Genomic DNA, 27,969 nt, shown 5'->3' on the forward strand with positions numbered 1-27,969 from the left:
TAGCATGGTGCTAGCATGATTGTAGCATGTTTGTGTCCCTGGAACATTCATTTTTAGCCTGTTTTTGATCATGTTCCTGGTGTGTGCATGTGCTTCCCTGTTTTAGCATGCTCTCAGTGTGTTTGTGTGTTTCAGCATGTTCTCGGGGCGTGCTCAGCGTACTGTTACCGTGTGTGTGCTCGCAGACACATCCCACGCCCCCCACATCCCTCACACCCCCATCCCACACACCCAGACATGCACATCACCCCCACACATCCCACCCCCCCACACACACACCCCACACATGCCATACATGCATCCCACACACACACGGCACATGCACATCACAAACATGTCCCCCCACACACACACCCACACTGCACACATCCCATACACCCGTCACACACAGCCCACACACGCATCACACATCACACGCCTCACACATCATACGCACGTCTCACACACACACATCCCACATACATCACACACACCCACGCACACACGTCTCACACACGTCCCCTACACACATCACACACACATCTCACACACACATCTCACACACATCCCACAAACACACATCCCACAAACACACATCACAAGCACACTTCACAACCCCCACACACACGTCACATATGCACGTCATATCCACACACATCCCATACGCACATCACACACACCACACATCCCACAGACACGTCCCACCCCCCATACATGTCACAAACACATCACACCTCTCACACACACTCATATCCACACACATCCCATACACACATCCCGCACACACGTCTCACACACATCCCATACACACATCACACAAACACACGTCCCACACAAGTCATATCCACACACACGCCACACCCCCACACATCCCATACACATGTCCAACACACACACATTTCCCCCCCACATCCCACACACATCACTCACCCCCACACACGTCACACACACACAAGTCCCCCCATCCCACACACACACTCCACACACGTCCCACACACACATTCCCCCCCCACATCACATGCAGACACAACCCACACAGACACATCCCACACATGTCCCCCCCACACACATCCCCCAACACATCTCTCACACACACACACGTCCCACACACACGTCTGACAACCCCACATACACACATCCCCCCCCACACCCCCACGTCCCACACCCCCCTCCACACACACACACATTCCACACATACATCCCACACCCACGTCCCACACACACCCCCACGTCCCCCCCACACACACCCCACACATATTCCACACACACACGTATTCCACACCCACGTCCCACACGCGCACACACATCCCACATGCACGCGCACACACACACACGTCCCACAGACACGTCCCACACACACACCTCCCTCACACCCACCCATCCCACACACACACACCTCCCTCACACCCACCCATCCCACACACCCACCCGTCCCACACGCACACACACACACATCCCACAGACACGTCCCACACACACACCTCCCTCACACACATCCCACACGCACACACACACATCCCAGACACGACCCGCACACACCTCTCACACACACACACACACATCCCACACTCCCCCACCCACACACAGCCAGACGTCCCACACAGACACACACATCCCACACACACACACACACATATCACACAGCCAGACGTGTCCCCTCCACACACACACCCCACCTGCACACACGTCACACAGCCAGACACCCCCCACACGCACACGCATTCCACACACACGTTCCACACACATCACACCCCACACACACACTCACCTCCACAGTGGTTCCTTCTCTCCTGGGAAGGATCCAGTGCTGCCAGTTGGGGAGGAGCTCCAGGGTCCTGTCTTTATTTCACCCCCCAAATAGTCTTTATTTCACACACCCCCCCCAAATTGTCTTTATTTCACACACATACCCCAAATAGTCTTTATTTTACCCCCCTAAATAGTCTTTATTTCACCTCCCCAAATAGTGTTTGTTTCAAACACACCCCAAATTGTCTTTATTTTACCCCCCTAAATAGTCTTTATTTCACCTCCCCAAATAGTCTTTGTTTCACACACATACCCCAAATTGTCTTTATTTCACCCTCTCCCACCCTGCCTTTATCCCCCCTCTCCTCTCCCGTGTCCCTGGGCTGTGCCCGAGGTTCATTCCCTGCTCTCTCTCCCGCAGTGTGTTCGTGTGGCGGTGCCTGTGAGGAGCCTGTTCCTGCTGCAGGGACTGGGACAGCCGGGAAGGCCCCGGGATGGTGCCCGGGGGGCACCTGCGGAGCACTCACAGCCCCGGGACAGCCCCAGGGCCTGGGAAGGAGGCCGAGGTCTGCAGGGAACCCTTTGGGGCCCTGGGAGGCCAAAGGGGGAACAGTCCACTCATGGAGCTGCTTTGGCCCAGTCCTGTGCTGTTCAAATCAGGGCTGCAAAGGGAGAAAACACTGAGAAAATCCCTTCCCAAATTCCAGGCCTGGCCGTTTGGGCAGGAGGGGGAGGCTCTGACCACACCCGCTGCCCAATCCACCCGGGGGCCCCCAGGAAAGCTGGGAGCCTTTCCCGAGCAGGAGGGGGGCACTCTGCAGCTTTCTGGAATTGGATGAGCAAAGGATCACGGTTTTAAGTCCATTTTGCTTTTAAATACATACATTTGGCTAAATTTCTCTCCATGAAGTGCCTTGGAATACTTTTCCAGCAGTCTGGGCTCCAGCCTTGCCTCCCACCCCCTGCTTTCCACACTCGGTGCTACGACTCCGGCCCAGGAGGGCTGAGCCACCCCCTGCTCCAGCTGGACTGACCCCATCCCTGGGCTCTGCCTGGCCTTTAATACCTCCCCAGGGAATTCCCACAGCATTCCATGCTGCCAGAGGGACCAGCTGATGGCACTGCCCCTCCTGGGCAGGGGGCACACAGGGTTTGCACACCGGGGCACACTCACCTCCACACCCACATGAGGCTCATTCCCACAGAGCTCCTGCCCTCTGCTCTTCCTGGGAAAATCTGCTTTACAGGGAGCTACTTCCACAGGCAGTGGCCAGCCAGAACCTTGGGAAAAGCCCCTAAGGAGCCCTGTTTCCCATTCCAGAGGGGCTCCCTGGAATGTCCCTGGAGGGCCCTTGGGCTCCTCTCCCCATCCTGCTGCTCCTGCTCCCGGAGCCCCTCGGCCCAGCCCGGGCCCTGGGGCAGCTGAACTGAGCCCGGAGCTGCCCTGGGGGGACTGGGACCACAGACATTCCCAAGAGGAAAGGAAAGTCACTCTCCACTTGTTACAACCTTCTGCCAGAACCAAAACCCCCAGGGATGGTGGACTTGGAAAAAGCAAGTTCAGCTTTTTCCACAGAAACTGTTGAGAAAGGAACAGCAAACGTGGGCAATGTCAAAACTGGCATTTAAGCCACTTAAAATTGCTGGTGTGGAACCACTACCAGATTTTTAAATTACCTTTCTTTGTTAATTAAAATAAATAAAGGCTAAAACAAACCATGTAGACTTACTTACATTTAGTCTTTGCAAAGCAATGCTAAACAGTGCTTTAGTCCCAGTTCAGGACAACAGGCTCTGAGCTCTGGAACCTTCCTGCCAGGCCACTCTGCTGCCACTGCATGGAAAAGTAGCGAAAACATCCCGTTAAAGGAGTGGATTCCTGCTTGTTTAACACACAAAGTGCTTCAGCAACCTCAAAAATCACCTTTTTTTACAGCTGAATTTATTAATGCCTTATATGACTGCCCAGCAGAGCAGTTGGGCACACACAGAGCAGTCCCTGTGCAGCCTGTTTTTAGGGAAACCTCTGGGATCCAATCCTGTTCTGTCACGTGGTGACATCAGTGAGCTCCTCTGCTGTGCTCTAATCAATCATCTTTGCCTTCCTTCCACAGTGATTGTATCCCAAATAACTGCAGTTGTGTGGCAGAATTCATTAATTAATTAATCAAGTGATGTGAAAAGTACCTTAAAGCAATAGTGTGTGTCAGGAAAACACAGTCTCTGTGTCTCTGCTCTGGCTTCACGTATGAAGTGTTCCCAGGAACGCTGCATTAAACTGTAAACTAAAACATTAATGCATGACTTTATATTTTCAATGGTCAAGATGCCATTAAAGGAAAATCTCTGTCTCAAATAAATTTGGATACAAGTTTTCCATGTCCAGTTCTTAAATCCAAATAGCAAGTTGATCTGGAAAGACTCCTGGGACTTGCTTTACAATTCCCTTGCAAGCAGAAAGTGGCCCCAAACATTGTGTCAAAACCCAAAGAAACCAAGACCCCTCAGACTCACTGGGAGCTGGAGCTGCCCGAGCTGGTTCCAGTGCCAGGAGAGGAGGAGCAGGAGGAGCCGAGGGACACGCTGGCACCACCTGGAGCCACCCCAGCACCTCCCAGCAAACACAGAGGGTTAGAGCTGCCCCAGACACCAAATACCCAGGGCACGTTCTGTCTAGAAGCTTTATTGAGACTCGGGGTTCTGGGGTGGGTTTTTTGCGGTTTGGTTGGTTTTTACATTTCACAATGCATTCCACAGACTTAGTTCAGTACAGCTCAAACTGCAAGTGTAGAAATGTTCACTTCTCATTTCTTGCATAACAGGACAGGGCTTAAAAGTTTCCAAACAACATTTGCAGCATTAGATACTCGGTCCACAGATTATCAGAGTCTGAGAGCTGGAGAATTATTTGCTCAAGATCAACTACTGTACATTTGTGCAACAAAGTGTGTAGCTGGAATTCTCTGTTACTCTATGTGCAGGTTCTTTGTTCGGGTCTCTGCTGTTGTTTCCAACAGATGCCAGTGTTTACAGAAGACCTTTGAGTTTGTCAGGCTCGAGCTTGGAGCTCGCCCAGGCCTCAGCCAGTTCTCTGAAGTACAAAGCACTGTGGAGCAGCTGAAAGATCTAAGCTTTGTGAAACACATATATATATATATTGGCAATTGATAAAACAATAAAATCACAATACAGCTATACTCATACCAAAAAGGCAAGATTTTTCAAAACTTGCTAAACTGGTATATTCTCCTAAAACATCTCATTTTAGAAAATCTGCATCAATCTACACAGACCATACACAGTGCACAGACTGGGAAGTGTTTGTTCTCCTCTGCCCCCCCTGCTCTCCCCTCCGGCCGCAGCACAACTACCTGGGTGAAGCATGTACAGCTCTCAGTCGTGGTATGAGCAGAGCTGCACAGGGGAAGGAAAGATGATTAGTTTAGATCCATACATAGCAGCTTACAATACTTAACATGATGAAACACATGGCAGTCAAAACAGTTATTTTTTTTTTTTCCTCAAACACTGCGTCGCTAAAAAATAAAGATCTGTGAAATTGCACTGCAATGTCAAGGGGTTTGCTATTCCCTGACCCTCCCCGTGGAAATCCAATGAGTATTTTTCCCCCTTAAAAGATGAACTTCCTATTGATAAGTTGCTTCGGGCTTTTTTTATTCAGTTTTGCGCTTCAACCCAGGGATCTTTGCTTGGATCCTGCAAGAGGAAGGAGAAGGAAAAGAACAGCCTTTGAGTAACAAACAGAGAAAAAGTAGGTATAGTCTTCAAAACAGCAACATGTGAAAAGGACCATCACAACACAACTTTATAACTCTAAACTCTTCGCTCCCCCCCTCAACTGCACTTGCTGAGGGGCTCAGGTGTCACTAATGGGTGGAAATCCACAGATTTCCATTAGAAATAATAAAGGCTCGATTTAACACCAGCACCAGCAAGAAAGGAGGTGACTTTCTCACCATTCCAGAGTAAAAAAGACCTTTTTCCTCCTGGCACATGCAATGACACATTTGCTGCCCTAGACAGGAGTGGCACATGTACCAGGAACTGTCATCAGCACAAAGGGAAAGCAATGAAACCAAAGCAGAGCAACTCACTTTGCCATGGCATCTTTGACATTCTTGTTCACAAGTCCCAGGTAATGGTCGATTTGGGCCTGGAATTGAAGCAGACACAAGTTAGAGTCCAACTGTCCCTTTGCAGAGTCCTGGAGAAGCCCTGGGTGCAGTGGGAGCTCAGCCACGGGGATTTCCCAGTGATCCAGAGCTGCTGTGCCAGTGTTTGCCTCCAGGAATGCCCAGAGCACAGGGCCCAGCGGGCAAGGCCCCCATTAAACCCCCCTGGCTCCTGCCTGGTCCAGCCCATCCAGCTGTGGGTGCCCAGCCAGGGCCCCTCAGGGCCCCCCAGAGCAGCAAAGCTGCTTAGCTGGGCCTGGTAACCAGCTTGAGAGGATTGAGGAGCCGGGCTAAGCCCCACCATCCCTGGCCATCCTCCTGCCCTGGGCTCCAGCTCTCCTTTCACTGCGCACGAGGAGCTCGGAGGACCCCGTGGGGCTCCACCATCTGCTCCAGCCTCCCTTCTCCCAGTGCCAGCCTGGGCTCCGGGGCCCTTGTTTGTGAAAGGGGAGAAGAACGGCTAAGCCAGAGCTGGCTCCCCCCTCCTGTGCCCTGACCTGCCCAAGACAGTCCTGGCTATAATTTAATCACAGGCATTTGAGTTTGGCTCCTTCTTCCCTCCTCCTTTTACACTGGTGTCTCTCCCCAGGAACAGCACTGGACTGGGTCGAGCAGCTCCCACCTCCTGTTTTTGCCAGGGCTACAAATTCCACAGGGCTTCGGGAAACCAATCCTGAATATCAGCTCCAAAGAGGTTTCTTCAGGAATTGTTTTAGAGGTGCTGCCACAGCAGGATTAGCACACCTTGCCTAGTGCTGCTCTAGTCCTGACCAAAGCTGACCAGCACAGAAGGCCTCCAGGTTCATCAGGCCTTTTCCACAACTGTTTGCTGGGAAAACCTCTTCCAATTCCACCAGAAAGGAGGAGGGAAGCACACACAGTCTGGACTTCAAAATGAACTTGATTTTCTTGGCCCTGGCTCCTGGTTAAAGGCCTATTTTTAAAGGCTTTAAAGATTTTAAAAAACAAAATTAATTTTAGTTTTATTTGTTTCTGGTTCTGCTTCAAAAAAGCTGATTTTATGAGGCATTTAATGAATTCTATTAAACACTCACCTGATGTCTCTCATAAATAACAGGAACACTGAAGAGCGAAATCAAAGCTGGAAAAGAGCACATCAAAGGTATAAGTATTGACAACAGGGATGGTGTTCAGGCAAAACAAAGACTGGTTTCCACCCCTTGACCTGTCTGGCAAAAAGGTACAAGAAATAACTAAGCCCCAGACACAAATTGTTGGCCAGTTAATGAAATAATCCCTATTAAGGAGAGCCTGGGCTGTTCTCCAGGGCTCACTGTACAGTAAGTCTGGTCACAGGTCACTTTTCCACTGTGGGTTATGCAAATCCTTCCCAAAGGATGCTCAGGCATCACTTGGTTCTGACACTGAAGCCGGCCAGCTGTGGGATACAAGGAATAAAAGTGCAGTGGGACAGGGCCACAGCAGATCCTGTACCTCCCCAGAGTCCCAGCACAGCCAGGACAGGCTCACCCTGACAGGGACAAGCACAGCAAACGTGCCTGTAAATACAGTGTCTGGAAAACCAGCAGCCTCCAGACTCAAAATGACCTGTTGTGCAGTGTTACCACAGCCCTAGAAAAAGGCCCCACAGGTAACAGCTAAGGCCAGAGGAACAGGCTCCCAGAGTGGCCCAGAGCTCAGTGCTTCCCCAGGCAGGAGTGGCAGGAGTTGAAGGGAGCTGGCAGCACTTACCCAGGATCAGCAATGTCAGACCATTGAACAAGGCACCGACATAAGTGAACACCCACATCAACACCGCGAACTGCAAAGGCAAAGAGAGCCCGTGAGCATGGTTGGGACAGCACAGACCCTGCAAACCCCACTGCAAACCCCAACAGCACACCCCACAGCCCCACACCCCCTGCACAGCCCTGGAACTAGAGTGGGGACAGCCTGGTTGCAGGTGCAGGGCACGGGGCTGGAGTCACTGCCCTGTCCTCTGCCCTCACTGCACTGCCACTGCCATGGCAGGGACAACGGGCAAACAGCTCCCTCCTCCCACCCTCCCGAGGGGGCACAGGCCAGGAGAGGCTGAAGGGCTGGTGAGTGACACCGAGCCAGAAAGAAAGCAGGTCACTGCTGTGGGGGGCCCTGCAGCCAACCCTGGATTGTCCACTGTGGCTCCAAACTGCCATCACCCTCTGCTCAGCAAAGCTCTCACTGAACCCTTGACTACACCAGGCAGAGGTTTCTGTCACATCAGAGGAAAGCCTGTCTAGGAGGTAACATGGAGGCTTGGCTTGATTTACCTTTTTTCCTTAAAAAAGCCCAAAGGTGCTTTGGATATTAAAAGATTTAGGAAAGAGAGGAGTCAACAGTGCCCTAAAATGGAAGCTGGCTCCAAGTCCGAGGCAAGTTCAGAAGCCAAGACACCCCTCGTGCTGACAGACACCTGCAGCCTCACAGTGCCACATTCCAGGCTCCCTGTCCAGCCCTGTTCCTCCCTCCCGCTGACGGGGCCCCGGTGGGACACAGGCTCTGCTGCACCAGCTCCACAAAGCTCTGCCCAGGCCCAGCCCCTCTGCCCGTGCCAGGTGGAGTGTCCCAGGCACACCTCTGACCTATCCCAGGGGAGGGGTGCCAGCTCTATTTCGGGGCAGGATTCCTCCCAAGGAAAATCAGCCAGTTCCATCTAGAGTTGCATGGCCAGGGAGGAGCTGAGCAGCAGCAGGGCTGGGGGTCACCAACAGTGGCTTTCCCAGAGTTGATTCCCTCACACAGACCCCCAGCCCCTGGGTCAGCCAAGTACATGGGGGTATTTTCTGTACAAGGCACCACAGAACCCTGGACAGGCACCATGGGAAGGCTGACATGGCACCAGGGAGGGAAAGAGTTGGGCACAGGGAACAGCCCAAGGTGAGACACCAAGGCAAGGATGGGACAAAGTGCTGGCAAGGAAAATAAACACCCAGTGAAGGGCCGAGGGTGGGGACCAGGATTCTGCTGACTGACCTGCAGCCAGGTCACTCTGAACTTATATATCCCAACCTCCAATTTTAGCTTATCTTAGGATGTAAAATACCCAAGGCAAACAAAATCAACAGCCAGAAACAAGATAAGGGCCTGACACTCAACACAAGTTTAATTCCATGACCTTTGAGATGAAATGAAGTTTACTGCAAGAGGTTCATTCAGAGCTGATCCCATTCAAAATTCAGGGCAATGAACTGCAAGTGATGCAGCTCTTTATCTGGCAGCACTCTGCAGACATGACAAAGCAACACAAGGGGCACAAAGTCGACGCCCAGACTGCAGAGTTGCCAGCCCTGCACTGCCACTGAAGGTTTATCAAGAATAACAAAGCAGCTCTGCAAACCTTGGCCCAGCTCAGCTCTGCAGTGCCAGGGTGAGCCTGGCTGTGCCCTCCCTGCACAGGGCATTTTACTGGAGCAAACAATCCCAGGGCAGAGCCAGCACAGACAGCACATCCCCCCGGCCAAGGGGGGAAAGGCTCCAGCTTTTACTGGGCAAAAAGCCCCCAGGTTTGTGATGGTTCACAAGGATTCTCTTGCAGTGAATTAACCAGCCTCAAGCACCCACAGTGAAGCATCCTGACAGCTATCCATGCTTTGTTCCCCATGGACACAAATCCCAAAGCCTCAGCAGCAGCCCAGTCAGCCCAGCAGTGAGGAATATTGCTGACAACTGTGCCCAGGGCAGAAAGCGTGAGTTTACGTAAGCAGAGGGGTAACAGGACATGAATCAATCCCAAAGTCCAACAATTATCAGAATTATCCAACCCTATTAGTGAGCACTGAATTTATGGCTCGAGAAAGAGCAAAATCCAGGAGTTCACGTTGGACTGACTCAGGTTTTGCTTCTCCCAAAGTCTGTCCAGAGCAGCACCAGAGTTTAAGTAGGTTTTGATCCCCTTGCCTTGCTGGGGCTGGGTGGGGCAGGGACCCTGAGCCCAGCCCCACACATGCTGCAGTGAGGGCAGCTCTGGGGAAAGCTGGGGCTACAGAGCCCAGAGCTCAGACCCCCCTGCCACAGCTCCTCTCCCTGCACCCTTCTGACACCCCAAATGGGATGATATGGACACTCAATCCCACACTGAATTATCAGGCTCCAGGGTTTTTTCCCCTTAGAAACAAGGCAAACCCAGGGACCACTAAAAACACTCCAAGGCTCACCTGAAACACGTCTAAGAGACACTTACAAGCACAAAAAGCTTTACCTGGAACACCTCCAAATGCCTAAAGCTTGAAGACAAGAGAAAAAAAAGGAGCAGAAGGCCAGGATGGACCTGCAGAGCTGCTCCTGCCCTTCCCACGTGCAGGGGTGGGAATGCTCAGGGCTGTCCAGCCCAGCTCAGCCAAACCCTCCCAGTGCTGTGTACACCAGCGAACCCCCTCCAGCTGATGGACTGGCTCCAGCTCTGCCTGCCCAAAACTGCCAAATCCAGAACTGCCCCCATGTCCCTTCTTTACTACAGAACATTCCAGGCCCAGCCCACAGCTCTGTTTCTCAAACCCTCAGCTGTGCCAGGGCCAGCACAGCTCCCACTGCACTGATCACTCTTTACCAGGACAAATTGCACCTTCTCCAGGGACTCTGGCAAGGGCTCCTCTGGCACTACTCCTCAAGAGCTGTGAGGAATTTCTCCTTGTGCTACATAAATATTTAGAGTCCATTTTAAGACTTCCCTGACTGAGGCATTGTTTAATAAAGAAGAAAAAAAATCTTCACGAGAGAGATTTTACAGCCGGAATTATTACACACAATAAACTGACCTGCAGACATTTTCTACATTACAGCTCTGTAACTTGAATTATACACAAACATATGATTTCCTATAGTGAAGATGTTTAAACTACATGAGCCAAGATATTTTTATTTTAAACCAGGGCCATTCTATTACATAAGAGCCCAGAATTTCAACGTTCTCCTCAAGCACAAACTCTTCAAAAAATCAGTAACTCGTGCTGGTGAACTGTCCTGACATTCACTGGCTTCATATAAAGGGTTGTTCCCAACCACCATAAATTAGACTAATTAACCTACATAAAACATTTTAAATGTCAGAAGGAGAGAGGGGAAACGAATTAGTTCAGCTGAACAAACATGTCTTTCCTATGTACTGTAGTATTTTAAAAGTGATTAGAGTGCCTTGAAGTCATTCTGGCTGGAATTAACTCTAATTCTAACATAATTCCTCCACAAGGCCTCATTTTTAAAGCAGTGCTCACTGGAACAGCAGTTGGCTGCTCACTCCTGTTTGACTACAAGGGGTTGGGATCTCTACACAAATGGTGTGAAAACTCTCCTAACCCAGAGCAAGGGCAGTACCACAAAGGGCTTCATCCCAAACACAAGTGACCTCAGGATTGAGTTGTGCTGTGCTGTTCTTTAATCAGATCCAAACATGACTTAAGCACAACTGATCATGGCCAGAAAAATGACAAGAACAACTCAACCAGCTCCCCCCAAAAACACCTTCTACACAGCCTTCCAAGGCTTCCAGAGGGAATAGACCCCCTGCAGGAGCCCTGCCCAGCCCCAGGTGCAGCTTTTCTGGCACAGACTGTGTGAAGGTGGAGCACAAAGAGAAACTGGATCTAGAAAGTGTGGGTAAGATGCCCAGGTCTGCCCCCGATTTCTATCCCACAAATCCCACAGAGACTTGGACAGCCTCCCTGTTTTCCCCATGCTTCACAAGGAACCCCTCCCCCAGCCCTACAACAACTCCAAGGACTTCACAAAGCACTAAGGAAGGGATTTACTGGAGGATAAAAGCAAGTTCTTTTCAAGAAGATTAAGCAAACTGAAAGAGAAGTGGACAACACATTGCACTTGGTAAAGGAAACACCCCTTTGAAAAACAAAGGAAGGTGACTAAAGCCTGAAAGGGGAGAATATAATTCTCTCAGAACAAAACTGAGGGTTTTCAGCCAATTCTTTTATTTTGGGGATTGGTTTTCTTGTGTTTTGGGGTTTTTTTCCCTTCTCTTTGTTTCATTTTGATTGTTTATTATTCTTCTCTGTCAGTTTTGCTCTGCTGCCCTCAATAAATCCCATTAAACCCCACTTGGATGTACTGCACACTTCAGGCAGAGTAACTGCAAACTCTATTTCAGTAATTCACTAAAAGCAGCAGCTCTTCACTCCCAAATCCAGGGGCTGGGACAAGTGTCCACCTTCCCAGTAGCTCCAGGGGATCACTCAGGAAGTGGACACGAGAACCCTCCTGTCCAGGCAGGGAGCTGTGTGCTAACCACAGACAGAAATCCAGAACACTGAGGCAATGCAGCCTCAAACCAGGTTTTCCAGAGGGACACATCCACACTGGTGATTAGTGGAGCAGTGGTTTGTTTTCTTAACAGATTCCTGCTGGGAATCACCAGTGAGGAGCTGGGATTTTATCCCCTGTCCAAATACAGCTGAAGTTATCCACCCTTGATACACCCAACTCTGTGCCTGAGGTACCTCCCCAGCAAACTGAACCTCGTTGTTTACCCAACCACAGCCATTGTTTGCAGGGAGCAGCAGGGTTTGCTGACCTGGTGTCCTAGTTAGAACAACTGGGACCAGTTCATCACTGGATGGGTGTAACCCAAAACTGGGTATTCTACAGCCTTCCATGCCATTGCCCAGAAACTGTTCTCAACAGACCATTTACACCCTCTGCCCAGAGCACCCCTGACTCCTCAGGCTATAAACTGGGTGTTCAGAGGCCCATGAGACAGGAGGATGCTCCTGTGCTCACACCCAGTGTGGAACTCCCCGCCCTGAGGGAGGCACTGGGCATTCCTGCCTCAACTGGAGGATAGATAATCTTGGGGTCTTGGGACTTTTTTAACCACTTGTGGGATCCAGAGGAAGACTGAGACCACCACTCTCAACCAGCCTGAGACCACCACTCTCAACCAGACTGCACCACCACTCTCACCAACAGGTTTTTTCCCCTCTCCTTTTCCTTTGGACTCAGGGGGCCCAAAGAACACCACTCTGTTCATGCCCCAGGGTGTTGGGTTATACAGTTGGGTTTTGTGGGTTAAAACCAATTGTTTGTCTGTATAATCGTACTTATTGTATTATTTTATTGAATTGTTATTCTGACTTATAATCTCTCCTTTGAGTTGGGCTCATTTCCCTGCTGGTTTACCTTTAAAGCAGCACCTCCTCACACGGGGCAGGGAGGACTCACCTTCAGGGAATCCACCAGGTCGTCGACGAGGAAGAGGCGCCGGAGCTCGCGCACGGTGCCGTTGACGTGGCCCAGCACGACGTTACTGTACTTCTGGATGAGCTCCTCGGACACGGCCACGTCGCAGTCCAGGTAGGCCCTGCAGGGAGAGCAGAGGGTGAGACCTCCCTGTGCCAGTGCTGCCCAACAGGGTCACACCTGGGACAAACAGCAGCCACACATCTGGCTGTGTGACACAGGGGAAAACCTCACCGGGGGAGGAACCTCAAAAGGACACCACAGAACTGCCCAAGTCATTCTCAGTGGACCTTAATAAAAAACTCCACGATCTCTCAGGAGAAAAGAAAAACATCTATTTCTCACTGCTGCTTGCTCAGTCACACCCAGGCTCACCTTATACATGTGGGCAGGCTAACACATGGATAAGAAAAAAATCCCACCAAAGCAACATATCCATTTATGCCCCTGGAAGGCACCTGTGGAGCTGCCCTTAAGCTGCAGCAAATCTATTATGGTGTGGGAAAATGAGCTAAATTTTTCATCATTTGCTAAAAAAAAAAAAGAAAAAAAGAAAAAAAAGAAAAAAAAAGACTTTCTTACAGTTAGTGACAGTTCTTTTGCATAAAGATATAAACCCCTATCTGGTTAGGTCTCCTTCCACTCCACTGCCACTTTTATCTGTGGCTGCAGTGGCTGTGGCCACAATTTCTGTCTTTAAACAAGGTATAATTTATTTATCTAATGTGCTGGAGGAGGCAGAAGGAGCGAGGCAGCACATCTGTAACAGGGAACTCATTTTACAGTTGTAAACTTTTACTTTTGGTTGGGAGGATTCTGCTTTGGGGTGGGTTTGTTTGATTTTTTTTTTTTTATTTTAATAAAATATGCACAGTGGAGGCTCCTGTGTATGTCACTTAAGGCCAAGCTAAACATGACCTTGTGGCAAATCCAAGACAAACTGAAGTACTTTAAACGGTAACTGCAGCAGCCATTTCAGGGCTGTATTCTGCAATCACCCTTGGCTTCCATCTGCTCACCCTTCTCAGCTCATCCAGGAGATATTCATCAAAAATTCAATTATCTCAGGGGATGTTACAAGCAAAAACATCCTTCTTGTAGCTGAAGCTACACAGACAAAAAGTAACCAACCAAGGATGTTGGACAAGAATGTCTGGAGGCTACTTAGGAATATCAGCATTTTTAGGAACAAACTGCAGAAAGAGCACAGGTAGAACAAGTTCTGCTTCTTCTTGTGAAGAAAGAACTTGGAAGCGTTGTTTGGATACTGAGGAGCAAACAGGATTTCAGCTGGGAATTATTCACCCTAAAGAGGGAGGCATTTTTTTTTGTCCCATACTGTGTTAGGCTTGCAGTGGGTAAAGGAGGCACTGCATGTGGTGTGGGAGGAAGGGAGGGAAACCACAGCTGAGTGGGACAGGGCTGGCATGGAAACAGAGAACATGCACTGTCAGGAACAGGAAACAAGTCCTCTAACACAGGAATAAGTTTTCATTTCTTTTAAGATGCAGCTTTGCAACAACAGGCACCTGGATTCTGCCTCTGACAAGGCAGCCTTGGAGCTCAGAACAAAGCACACATTTTAAAAGCGTTCTTAAGAGTTCCAAAAAGATCAAAGCAGCCCCTTGTCACAGTTTAACCCCTATTATATTTATTCTGATTTTTGCTAAATAAATCACATTGCAAGTGCTAGGTATTCTTTAAATTCTGTCCCTGGTTCATATTCTAAAGGCCACATCATTCTGAAATGTTCCACCAGACTGAAGGGGTTTACTTTTTTAACGCATTCCCAGGGAAATCAACGCCCCTGTACCAAACCCTTGGTCCATTTCTGTATTTATTGTGGGACCACTGAGAAAAACAAACTGTGGGGAACACATTTTTCAGTCTAGAGACTATTTACGTTATTACCCAACGTGCCACCCTCTGCTTCCCACAACCCCACAGTGGAAGGGGAAATCCCACCTGAAGGGGTGGCCTTCATCAGACTTCTGGATGGCCTGGATGACTCCCTTGTATATCCTAAAGCTGATGGTGACCGAGAGCAGGGCCAGGGCGATGTAGGCTGTGACGCTGACGATGCTGAACACTGTTAATGAGAGCAGCAGGAACAGGCTGGCACCAAACACCACTCCCGTCTTCTTGATGTCTCGCCAGTAAAGCAGGTCAACAACTAGGATTGAAACAAGGGGAGAAATTAGAGCGAGGTACCTTTGGCATCCACGGGGACACAGGAAAACAGCACTGGTCACTCGGCTGCTGAGAGGCACCAAGAATGGAACGTGTCAAAGCAGAGCTGCAATCACAGCTAGAAATAGGTGAGTTAGTGCTGGTTCTGCACTGCACTCAGATCACTGGCATTACTGCTATCAGGGTTACCTCACATGCAACTGCTAAAATTTAAGAACAATTCTGCCCTTAAGCAATGTCAGAATCAATCTCTTCAGCTCCTGTGCTCTGTTCTGCACCAGAACCACAGCACTTTGTGCTTCAGTTCACCCCATTGTTGTGTATTCTGTGGAGGTCACTCCCAAAGAGAAGGATTCCAATTCCCTGTTAGGAGAGATGACAAGACACCAACACATCTCTAAACCATTCCATCTTTCCAAGTCTGGTCGAGCAAAGGCCCTGCTCAAAGACTCATTAGCAGTTCACTTTGTTTTCTTTGGATGGAAGCATTCCCAGGGGAGTTTATAATGTTGATTATGGGTGACAGACTGAGCCATCAAGAGGGAATAATCTCACTGAGATGTCAATCCAGGCTGAGTCTGCCGTGTTCCAATGCAAAAGACTTCATTTGCAAACCAAGTTTAGTTTTCCTTAAGCGACCCTCATTAGGGAACACAGCGTTGGGCCATTTTTAGCATCACTGCCCAGAGTAAACTACACCCTTGCACAAGCCTTAGGTAAGGGCTGACAACACCCAGTGCAGATCTGTTTGCTTGCATTAGATACAGAGTTCAAGATAAATTATACAACAATTATTACTATTGCACTGCATGTTCAGTAATCCCATCTCCTCCTAAACATCACCAAAATTAACTGCAGAATAACGTAGCAGAGTTCAGGACAGATTCTTTGTCTAAATGACTGTAAAAAAAAGATTAAAAAAAAATTTTTACTAATATTTCTTGCAGGATGAAAACCTGGTAATGCACCAACACTTAATTCCTGGCAGCCTCTGTAGGGCAGAGTCTGTGCAACACCTTTGTAGCTACAACGTGCCAAGGCCACTGGGGCTGTGGTGTGTTTTCACACAAGAACTTTCCAATTATTCCCACAGGGAAACTGCACTAAACTGCAGGAAAGATGAAAACCATGGTCAGAAAATTAAATCCATAATGCAAAAAATTAAATTCATAATGCAAACCATTGTATCCAAATATTCAAAGCCATGTTTCAGCAGAAATCTCCTGCAGCCCTCCAGAGACAGGTTAGAGCTGCATAAACACCTTCAGTGTGTGCCAAACCAGAAATGCTGTGGGGAGAACAGCCTCCCCCCTCCAGCACCACCCACGCACTGCTTCCCCCCAGCCTGGCTTCCCATCCCATCCCAGCAAACCAGGAGCCAGATCAGGCCCTGCAGTGGCCACCATGTGACGGCACAAACATATGGGGTGAGAGATAGACCCTGCCCCGCCAATCCGAGTCCTCCTCCAACTCTGGCCCAGCCCAGCAACATTTGCCTGGGTTTCTTTGACTTTGCTCCTCGGCACAGAAGGGCCCATCAGCGTCTCTGTACACCCTGCACTAAGTAAGTCGAGCCTGTAAAAGGAGCTTATAAAAAAAAATGGGAGATTGACTTAAAGGGCGTTGTAGCCTGTAAACCTAAACGGAGCTGCAAGCAGCCCCCTGGGTGAGATCCTCAAAACCAGGCTTGCCAAAAACAGTCGGTGGATTTTGTGCTCCTAAATAATGCAAGAAACTGATTTCTTTCAGAGCATCTGCTGCAAATACTGAAGCTGTGTTTATTTTTAAGCGCTGCAACTTGAGCATCCATCCATTTGAGTTCGGGAGCTGCCCCTGTATCAGGTGACACCGAGTGTGAGCCCTGCTCCCCTTGCAGCAGTACTAGTGCTGCAAGTGAGAGACTCCCTCCTCTTTAAAGCCTCTCCACTGACAGGGGGCTCTTTGCTCCATAGAAAATCACTCATTCCATGCATTAATGCATTAGAGCAGTTCTAAGGAATGCAAAGAGAGCGATTCATCCCAGTGAAGGGTTCCAGGAGAGAGAAACAAAGGTAGGCTGCTGGAATTAAAGCACAAAGCAAATGCCAAATGGCCTTTAGAGACCCATCAAGTCCTTTGTTCTCGGTAATCAATAAGAAAAATCCCCAAGCCAGGAGCTCCCAGGCCAGAGTGAAGCTGCACATGGAGCATTTTCCCTCGTACCATCTCCTCTCCATTTGGAGAAGGAGCAAATGAGCCTCAGCTTAATGACATATGGATCTGGTTTCATTTAAATTCCTCAAAGGAAACTCAGTGGTTTATAATTCTGCAGTCCAGGAAAGCACACAATGCCAGTAATTTATATTCTACTGATGAGAAACAGGTACTTGCATTTATTTCTAAAGGAAAAGATTCAAAGCACTACTCGAAGCAGCTTTCTGGCTTTAACCTACATGCAAGATATTCACAGCAAATGAAAAGAAAGAAAAAAAAAATCAGAAAAAAACGAAAGCAATTCTGAGGAACAGCCCTGCAATATCTTCCCTTATGGAAACTGTTGTAAGCTTTCTTTTCTACAATCTGAAGAATAATCTCACGCATGCAATGCCCGTAGCCCAGGCCTATTCCAACCCAAGAACAGCTGCCTACATTTGGTAAGCACGAACTGGCACTTGGCACGTCTAAAAATAGTGCTGCTCCATCCGTGCCTTACATGCACAACTCATCCGGTTACATTCTGCTTTTAAAGCAAGTGCTAACAAAGCTTTCTCGCCGTATTTCTAAAACTCTTTAAGAAAAAGGCTTTTAAGTTACAACCGAACAATTAACACCGGTTTTGACGACAAAAAAAACCAAGCGGTCCGATATATATTTAGCGCAATAATCCTCTTTAAAAAAGCAACCCTTTGAACCGAGCGCCCGCCTCTTTTTTTAGAAAGAGCAATGGCCAGGCGAGAGCCGCCCGCGGCCCGCAGGTGCCCAAAGCAAAGCGAGGAGAAGCACTGACCCATTTTGGCCTCCATCTTGAGCGTGCAGCTCGCCGGGCTCTGGCAGCGCTCGGCCCCGCCGCTTTCCTCTTCCTGCCGGGGCGCTGCGGGGTCGGAGCTACGCAAGCTCCGCCAGCCATCCCGAAGGCGAGGGGCCGGCCCCGAGGGCCCGGGAATGCAGCTGTGCAGGGGCTCCCGCCCGGGGAACAGCTCCCCTCTGTGCGCGGCGCGGCCCAACAATCCCGCCGCTTCAGCGCCGAAGAAAGGCTGCTTGTGTCGCGGCACGGGGCAGGGGAACACTGCGGGATTTACAGACGTTACACTGGGACCTTTCTGTAATCTGGAAGGTAAGCACAGAGCCTTTATGCTGCTCTGATAACAGCGCACAGGCACGGGGCAGAGCCTTTTCGGAGCAGCTGAGGAACGGCCAGGGCTGTACCAACCCAGAGCCGGGACAGCAGCGCTGAGAATGGGCAGCTTTCAGGGCAGCCTCACATCTGTCACCGGGCACACTCGGCTGGGAGAAAACCCACGGCAAACCCCACAACACCACCGCAAACGGGTGTCACTCCTGTCGGGAGAAGCCTTTTCCAGTTACACTACAGAAACTCCCCATTCACACACGATGTGATCTCCAGGGCTCCCTTGGAGCAGAGTACGAGTCCTGACCCTGCACCTCCACACTCCAAGCCCAACCCCGAGGAGAAGCCACCAACCATCAGGTGGTCACCGTGTCCAGCACCAGCCCCACCAGCACTCCAAAAGTGGACGTTTTCAAGGCTTCCTGCCTCAGAAAGATAATTTAAAATTCCTGTTCGTGTCCTAAAAGGAGCAGAGACTGGGCCACGGAACTGAAGGCTCCGTTCATGCTCCTCAGACACATCAGGAGCCGGTTTGGTCCTCGAGTGTCTCCCTGCAGGTCAGAACCAACCACACAAGCCCCGGCTGGTGGGAGCGGGTGTTCCACATGACTGCACGTGGGGCCCAGCACGTGGGGCCGACCCAGCCCAACAGAGCCTTCCCTGTCCCAGGGACAGACGTGCCCCCGGAGCAGCACGTCCAGCGGGACGCATCCCAAAGCTCGCCACACAAGGCTGCATCATGCACATTCCAGACCTGGCACATCTGCCCCACAATCCCTAACCAGAAAATACAGATTTCACAGCCCAGCACTAGCAGATTCTCAAAAAACAACCCCAAATATTATCTAACCATTCATTACTAACAAGCCAAAGAGGCGCTTTTCTCTCAGTTGTACTTAACCATATACTTGTGCATGTGGGCACAATGTACCAACAATCAGTCCAAAGCCCTGATTATTAATGGAAAAAATTAAAATTAGGCCTGCACAAGCCTATCCAACCTCTGCCATCATTCAACTGAGCTGAACCAGAATTCAGACAGACTTTTCAGCCCATTACTTAAAAAAATATGAATCCTGGGACGGCCTGGAAGTACAGCTGTGGTGTTCATCCTGCCATTAGCAATATTCAGCCATTAAAACTTGACAATGCATTGAAATCATTAAAAATTAAATAAATAAATGCTACATTTTAGTGCAAATTACTCCATAGGGCCTGTCTTTAAAAGAGCTAAAAATAAAAGTCATGCCACCCCCAGGGTAAACCTATTTCACGCTGCCTATCTAGATGATCAATACCACAGGTATTAATCAATACCACAGGTTGTACCACTTGCATTATGCTGGTTCCCCACCTACAGCACACCCATCACATCTAAATTTAGGGTTATGGTCATTAGAAAGTTGTGCTTCAGCTGCCAAGTCCAACTGTGAACCCACACTTTTCGCTCTTCCCCGGTTTTCGATTTAATTCTTTTTGAAAGGCATTTTTTAGCATGGCAAGGGGCATGTTGCAATCTTTGCTTCTCTGTTTATTTTGGGGCACCACAAATAGTGCAATCGGTCCCTGAACTTTACCCATCGTTCTCTGTGCCCCTGGAGCCTGACCTAAGGAAGGAGGAACACGAAACACGGCGCCTTCATCTTGTTCTAAACAAAACAACACACTAAGCCAGGCTTTAGCAGCTGCAGGAGGAGAGGAACCAGGCTCTTCTCCTTCCCCCAAAACCCTCCTGTCTGCTTCCATCTTCCTTCAGGCCTCATCTGTACGAGTTAAATCAGAATTAAACCTCAGGGCTGTGGGGGCTTCCATGGAGGGAGAACCAGGCACGAAAGCAGCTTCCTCCACCTCGGGGGACGTAAAAACAAGGAGGGGGATTTCAAAAGCTGCTCGGAGCAGCTTTGCCAGCCCCCAACACCCCCAGGCCAGGGCAGGTGTGCTGGGTTCACTGCGTGATGCTCCCATGACCCCCTGCCCAGGTGCATCCCCCTGTGCATCCCCCCCAAAGGGTGCCACGCTCAGGATGGGCAATTCCTGCCTTTTAAACCAAAAGAGGAGTCCAAGATTGCCAAGGCCTCAAATTCCAGGGTTGGAAATGTCTGCTTTCAGCGGCACTGAGGGACAGACCACCAACCCTGCTTGGCTGGTTGTAAAGAAACCTGAGACCTCAAAACTGGGCCTCAGCACCCAAAGGGAACCTGCCTTTTGGTTTCTACACAAATCTCCTCACCTCACCCCTTTCTTTTTTTGTTTGCCTTTCCTTTTCTTCCTTCCCAACCCCAAGAATTTCAGGCCTGCTGTATGAAACACTGACCATTTCAACTACTCACACACGACAACATATTACAAAACAGAATATTTTTTCTTAATATTTTACAGCCCTTTAACAAAAGATTAAACTTTGACAAGCTTATTTTGCAGAGGGAAAGTGTTTTCACCTGCAGGGCTTTTTTTGCTACGTATTTAGGTACTGCTAGAGCATTCTGTGGATTCCAGCTGGAATTTTTGTCCAAGTGGAAAAAAAAAAAACAAACAGATTTTGAACAACAGTTATAAAAAAAAGAGTAAAAGTTCATAAGCACCAAGCACGACAGGTCCCTTTAAAAAAGATATTTAAGGATCCAGAGATGATTAAATTTTTTTGAAGCTTGTCCTGTTGATAAAGTATGAAGATTATGTATTCAAATAAGGCTTAAACTCTAACACACTGAGCACTAATGTAATGATCCACAGAGATTTACACTGGAGATCTCCCATTGGTGCTTACAGGAACAAAGGTCAGCACCACACTAATTTAAGGTTAGCTACTTATTTACCTCAAACAATTCGATATTAGGGCTGTAAATCCTGACAAATCAGGCACAGTTTTACCTAGAATTCAACAGACTTATGAAAAATCCAAAGCAAACATGATTAAGGGTAGATTTCAAACACAGTACCTTGAAAAGAAACCCCCCCCCACGGTCTGCAGGCGATTTCTCCTCATAAAAAAAATTAAAACACGACCTGCAGACACTGTGTTTTATTCAGTTAATGGCTGGTATTGATAAATTATTAATAATCTAGAAATTTCCAAGGCACAGGCACTGAATTCGGACCGTGCCGGTGTTTGTGCCACACGCTCCCAAACAAGCCGTCCATTAATATGCTCTGTGGGGCTGGAAAAGATCTGCAGTGTCACACGAGCTGCTTCACCTACATAAATTATTGATTCTTCTGCACTGCTCGTTTTTCCCCATTTTAACCCGCAGCTTTTGCAATCCCCAACCTAAAGGATCTCCCATCTTAGAGCCATTTCCCGATTAAATATGTGCTATAACCCCCCTTGGCTACGAACAACCCGGAAAATCAGGAAAAAAAAAAAAAAAGGGGAAAGAATAAATAAATACCCTTATCCTTCCAGCTGCTCGGCTGACTGTCCATCTCTCCTGAGCCGCGATGTGCCCTCCAGCCGGGGTTCTCAGTTATGCATTCCAAGGGCAGAGCTGCAGGAAAGGACCCTCCAGCCCTGGGTGGGACTCATGGGCTTCCCCGGCAGTCTGCAGTGGTGCTGCACTGGTGCTGCAGGAGCGGGTCAGCTGACGGGGTGTGGAGCTGACGCAGTGCTGGCAGCGCTGCCACGGCCCCAGCGCCGCCCCAGCGCCGGCTCCGAGCTGCTGCTCCCCCGGCAGAGCCGCTGCTGCTCCCCCGGCAGAGCCGCTGCTGCTCCCCCGGCAGAGCCGCTGCTTCCCGGCACGGCAGCTCCAGAGCATGGGAATGCCGGCCAGCGGGGCTCGCCCGGCCTTAACAAAGCCCAACCAACCGCCCTAAGCGGCTTTCGCAGCCCCGGCTAAAAGTAGGCACCAGACGGGCTTTAAATAGATTGATGGCTTTTCAAAGAGCGCGAGAGGCGTTTCCAAAGCTCCCAGATGTATGGCTGCCCCTCGCCGCTCCAAACAAAGCTGTGCCACACAGCTGTGCCACACCTCTGCCTGGCAGGGACACCAAAGGAACTTTTCTGTGCCGGCAACAAAGGCAAGGGGCTCACACACAGGACACAGTCAGTCTGTTTGCTGGTGTCTTCAGTCCTTATTCATCTTAATGGAGGCTGGAGAAGAAGTTATCCAGCCCTTCACCTAATTCCTACGAGCAAACACCTTCCCCTTTTTTTATTTTCCATCAGCATTCTCTGTTGGCAGGTGCTGACCTGGCAATTCAGCGTTAAAAACAGGAACCTCAACGTTTACACTCACAACATATAGAAAGTAACATATTGCACAGGCACAAAAATGAACTAGAGAGCCCAAGTCTGAAAGAGAAGAGCTGTGAGAATAATGCTGTCGTTTTGTTTCCATCTCTGCTAAAAGAACAGTTTGGAGACTCTTCTTAAGATCTGGGGCTGATAGCAAAATGCTAAAACCTGCCCTGCGCTGCTCCAAAACCTCTTGAAAATTTGATACACCATTTTCTAAAGAACTGGAAAAGGGCATTCCTGCATTTCCAGAAAAATACCAGAGACCAGGTAGGCCAGAGATCCTAATTCAGGTCTTAAATAGACAGTTTTACTTTTCATTAGAAAATCTTTCACTGAGAAAGATCACTACAAATTCACCCAAAAGCTCTGGTTTTTACTTACACTGCTACGTAAATTTAAGGCCTCCTTTGACAACAAGATCTATTTTTACCTTCTGCAAAGATGTGCATTTCAGTCACAATTCCAACAGGTAAATCCAAACACGTGCTACAGGAGGGACCTGGGAAGTTTATATTCCAACATCACAGTGCAAGCAAATGGGAAAAGATGCACTGCACAAAAAAAAAGGACAAAACAGGTCTGAAAATGTGTTTGTCTTTGAGCTGAACTGGAAACCACAAAATCTGTGGTCTCCTTCTGCACTTGTACTGTCACTAAATTAGACAAAAATAGGATGCTTTCAAAGGTCTTCTCACTAATTGTCAAATTTGTGAGGATACACGATTAAAGCCTCTTAATTTCCTATTCTTTCTACCACAGACTTCAAACAGTGCAATTATGCAACTACTCCCAAGCAGACATTTTGTGGTGGCCACGGCAGAGCGGCAGCAGCCAGAGCAGGGACACCAGAGCAGGGACACCAGAGCAGGGACACCAGAGCAGGGACACCAGAGCAGGGACACCATTCCCGTTCCTCCCGGCTCCAGCGATCCGCTTGCTCCCCCCACAGGAATTCCTCCTTGCCCTCCAGATCCTCCTCTTCACTCAGTGTTCACCCTCAGCACTCCCCAAAGGAAACCCTCATCCCCCTGGACTCACAGCTCTCAGTTCAGGCAGGACGTGACCCTGTTCTACACCTAAACTGGGCACCAGCACTGCCAAACTGCGGGAAGAAGGGCAGTGTTCCAGCAGGAAATTCCAGGCCATTTACACCAAAAACTGCCCAACTCCTAGGCTGCTTTACCTTTAAGAAGTGCTTTTATCAACCCAGCCAGACAACTCGGGCACAATCAGTTCTGAACACGTGCCAGGGAACAGCCCTGGTTCCAAGGGGCAGCTCGGGGCAGGGTGAGCACTTCCCTCACTCCCCAGGCAGACACTGAATCACCCTGGCCAGGGGGACTGGCACCAGCATTCCTGCCTTCCCCAGGGCAGGATCCCACCTCCTGGTGCTCCCCCTCCATGCTGCTGCCCATCCAGCTCTCTGGGAAAGTGGAGACTTACCCCAAATGCTCCATTTTGTCCACAATGCTGCCACTCTGCAGGGAACTCCCCCAGGCCTGGCTCTGCCAGCAGCCTCAGCTACACAAGTCTTTGCCTCTCAACAGGGACCCTGAGAGCTCTAAGTTTATGTCTCTCCTTCAGAAAAACTTCTCTCCTTGCTTTGTTTTTTCCTCATTCCTCCTACTCTGTGAGTTCACCCTGGAATGGGAGTCTCCATTTACTATTATTTACCTGGTTGCATAAAAGACAACCTGAACAAGCAAAGAATTGAAGAATACAATGAGATTAAATTAAATCAAATCAAGACTTTATGTTGAATTAAATGGAATTTTATCAATCTGCTTCTGGAAGAAACTCCAGACGTTCCAAGGTATTTTTCTTCCAGCGACAACCAACAAAAAAACCTAAACAAAACACTTCCCATCTGCTGAATGGCTCCATTTAAGTCACTACAAACACAAAGTAACAGAAATGACCCAAATGTGCTGGTGTCAGGCAGAATTTCTAATGCCCTTTATGCTTCACACAACTGCAGTGACCTGGTTTGCTGTTCCAGCATCACAGGAAATAGTTTATTTCTGCCCCAGTGTTTTGGGAGTAAAAAGGAAAGATCTGGTGTTAGGAACACTCTCTCAAGCATATTTCCCATTTGGATTTCAGCTTTGCATTTGCCCTCTCAGGAAAATGCAGGAAATGTAAAATATTAGTGATTAGCTGCACTCCTGAGTGCCTGTAAGGAAAGCAAATGAATTAGATTTAAGGTGAAAGGAATGATGGTGAAACTCACCCTGAAACAAGGATGTCCTGGGAAACCAAGTGCCCTGATAGCAAAGACCTCACCATTATTTCCAAATAATCTCAACAAGAACATACTGAGAGATCTAAACTGCCAATCTACATTTTAGAACACAACTTCGTTATGGTCAGAGGCTTTGGGTCTGTAATCTAATAATATAAATATTAATAATATAAAATCTTCCACATCCCTTCAATCAAAACCAGGTCTATGGAAAGCACGGTTTTCCAGTATATTTGGGATAACGAATGATTCCCTATCAAAGTCTGTGCAACAGCAGGGCTGGGATATGCAATATTTAGTTTTCAGACTGTCCAAGCTGGGATGGACTCCCTCGTGTCCCAGCTCAGTGACAAACACTAGGTGGCATTAAAGCCTCTCCCAGGAGCTGGGTTAAGCCAGCACTGCTCCTCAGGCCCTGCTGCCCTGTCCTGCTCTCACACCCCAGCACAGCCCAGCAGCACACAAACCAATCTGAAGTGGGGAACACCCCCTCTTCAGTCCCAGCTTCATACACGTCGATGGAGCTCAGAATGGCCATTCGGAGCTCCAGTGAGGGAAACAGTGAAGCAGCTCAGAGCCAAACACAGCAGGGCCTGAGAAACACAAGTTTGGAAAAAGTATCACTGTATCCGGGCCAGCAGGAATTGCTGCTGTTGCAGGGAGGGGTTTGCCCTTGAGAGCGTTACAGTTGTTACAAGGTTTCTTTATAGTTAACAACAGTTCTGAATTTATTGGGCTTTTTTTGGTGCTGTTTGTTCCTCAAACCTGTGCAGCCCTCAAGTACCAGGTCCCCGAGGTCACACACCATAAAACAGGTTACCCAAGGGTGTGCCAGGCAGCACTAAACAAATCTCCTTCTACCCAGGGGCTCTTCAAAGCTTTACTGCAATGGTCAAGTTTAGAAAATACCTGCAGCCTTTTCAGAGTCCCTGTTAGCTCCCTGGGGACTCACAGCACACTGGCCTTTAGGGTAGTTTCCAAAAAACAGCACTGCTCAGTGAGCACTGAAGATCCCGGGGTTTAAGTGCACCAGTAAGGCAGTTCAGAATAATTAACAGCCATCAGTCACACAGTCCCACCACCTGCATTCCAGAAGTCTTAAGGCCCAGTAAAATCTACTTCAGTTCCACTACTGGGAAGAAAGGAGAAACCCCCACACAATAAAGGTAAACTCAGAAGGTCAAATACATGCACAGATGCACCTGGCCTATTGATGAACTCCTCGTTGGTTCTTCAGTGACACTCTGAAATTGTTCCTAAGCAGCGTGGAATCACAGCACACAACTCATGTTGTTCAGGGCTTGCCTCAGAGGCCCAGTTCTGTATTCTGGAATACAGCAGAAGTGAGCAAAAAAGCAAACAGCAGAGCGTGGAGAAAATCCAGAAGAAATGGCCCCTTTTTGAGTTGGTATTCTCAGCTGTTTAGCTTTAAGCAAGTGTTCCTCCAGAATAAAGAACAAATTTCTTCCCAAACAACACAACACATCACAAACAAGAACTGCAGCTGCTTTAGGGCAAACACAACACTGCCAGACTGCAGTGCCCCAGCCCAGCTCACACCAACACTGCCACAGTTGTGCCCCAGCACTGGGCCACTGGATGGGAAAAGGACATTCAGCTCCCTCCTGCTCTTGCAGATGGGTTTGTGCACTCCTCTGGCAGCTCCCCAGTCAGCAGAGCAGCAGCTGTGTCCTCCTCAGAGCCCAAGGAAGGGTGTCCCTCCCCAGGCAGTGCTTGGCCACCCCCAGTCTGACCCACGTCGTGGTTAAAGACCCCTCTGCAAAGGTCTCCTGTTACAAGAACTCACAGAAGCTCTATAACAAGTGTAGTGGTTTGGTTTGTCTGCTCTGTTTTTTTTCAAAGCAGTCTGAGCTCTAAGCAATTAACCCTTGACATGAAGTCCCAGATCCATAGCAGCTGTTCTCCAGACAGTATGATCTGCTGGAAGTCAGAGGGAAAGGAGAGGAGACTTTGCAGAACACACACAGTGTTTTAGCAGTGCAGGTATCACTGAAATTCCACCCCAAGGGAAAAGGAAAACTCTCCTTTCTGCCTACCTGTGTGTCTAGAAGAGGTGAGACAGGAGAAATGGCAGCTATCATGCAAAGGTCAACAGAAATACAACATTTTGCACCTTAATTTCCAAACCCTATTTCTTTTGCATCAACACTCACGTTCTCCTCAACATTCCCGTTCTTCCCTTCCAACTCAGGATGTCCCATGATTCTGTTTTATGAACTGCAGCTTGCAGCTGCTGCACAAATACACCACTGCTGCTGAGTCAAACTGACCTCTGGGTTTCTGTTTAGAGCACCAAAGAGTGCTTCTGCAGGAGCTGGTTTTTAGTGTGAATGCTTCTGGTCAAGGTTTAAGTAGCAGCAGTGTTGAGATATCCCACAGCACTCCTTTGGTCTACAAGGGCTGGAAATGTCCCTAAGTGTTCAGTGTGGAGAACAAACTGCAACATGACAGTGCTCTTATTCTTCCTTCAACTTCCTGCTACTGTAACTGCACCTGAGAAAAATTAACCACAACCAAGTGCAAGCCTGACCTGAAAGAGAAACAGAAATTAATACCTGGGCTGTGTATAAACCAATTTTAGCATCTGCAGGATACTCAAGTTCTTAATGGTCACTTTTCTAGTAACCTGAATGTTCAGCTCCCTTGTGTGCAGCACTTGTTTTAAACCACTGGCCAGGCTGCAGTGTGGAGATGCACAGGCTCTTTGCCAGGTTCTCAGGCACACGCAGGAGCAGAAGGGTTATTTTCCTAAGTCTGGTGTCTAAACTGTTAAAGCAAAGGAAGAAATGCCTCTTTCAAATGAGGTGCACACACCACCCGTGGCTTCCTATCTCAGTCAGAGAGTTTG

General features: G+C 48.9%; 2 protein-coding genes across 12 annotated transcripts in view; one reads left to right on the forward strand and one right to left on the reverse strand.

The window, feature by feature from the left end:
- Positions 1 to 3,675, forward strand: part of EML6 (EMAP like 6) — an 87,178-nt gene extending 83,503 nt beyond the window's left edge. For all 7 annotated transcript variants that reach the window (XM_051792826.1, XM_051792823.1, XM_051792825.1 and 4 more), the window contains one exon: positions 2,150 to 3,675. In XM_051792826.1, the coding sequence (XP_051648786.1) occupies positions 2,150 to 2,174 (25 nt within the window). In that variant the 3' untranslated portion in view covers positions 2,175 to 3,675. The remainder of the gene's footprint in view (positions 1 to 2,149) is intronic.
- A 720-nt stretch (positions 3,676 to 4,395) lies between these two features.
- The window catches only part of RTN4 (reticulon 4), a 40,318-nt gene continuing 16,744 nt past the window's right edge, over positions 4,396 to 27,969 (reverse strand). For 3 of the 5 annotated variants that reach the window (XM_051792835.1, XM_051792833.1, XM_051792834.1), the window contains 6 exons: positions 15,072 to 15,279; positions 13,089 to 13,227; positions 7,635 to 7,704; positions 6,977 to 7,023; positions 5,844 to 5,902; positions 4,396 to 5,445 (listed from right to left, as the gene is read on the reverse strand). In XM_051792835.1, coding sequence (XP_051648795.1) covers positions 5,403 to 5,445; positions 5,844 to 5,902; positions 6,977 to 7,023; positions 7,635 to 7,704; positions 13,089 to 13,227; positions 15,072 to 15,279 — 566 coding nt within the window. In that variant the 3' untranslated portion in view covers positions 4,396 to 5,402. Of the gene's footprint in view, positions 5,446 to 5,843; positions 5,903 to 6,976; positions 7,024 to 7,634; positions 7,705 to 13,088; positions 13,228 to 15,071; positions 15,280 to 18,282; positions 18,418 to 22,013; positions 22,208 to 27,969 lie in introns of those variants that run through there. The other 2 variants (XM_051792836.1, XM_051792837.1) reach the window with 2 other exon arrangements.

The sequence above is a fragment of the Manacus candei genome, unplaced genomic scaffold (genome assembly GCF_025592945.1).
Source record: "Manacus candei isolate 608988 ecotype Guabito, Panama unplaced genomic scaffold, ASM2559294v1 h1tg000035l, whole genome shotgun sequence".
In the NCBI taxonomy this organism is placed as follows: domain Eukaryota; kingdom Metazoa; phylum Chordata; class Aves; order Passeriformes; family Pipridae; genus Manacus; species Manacus candei.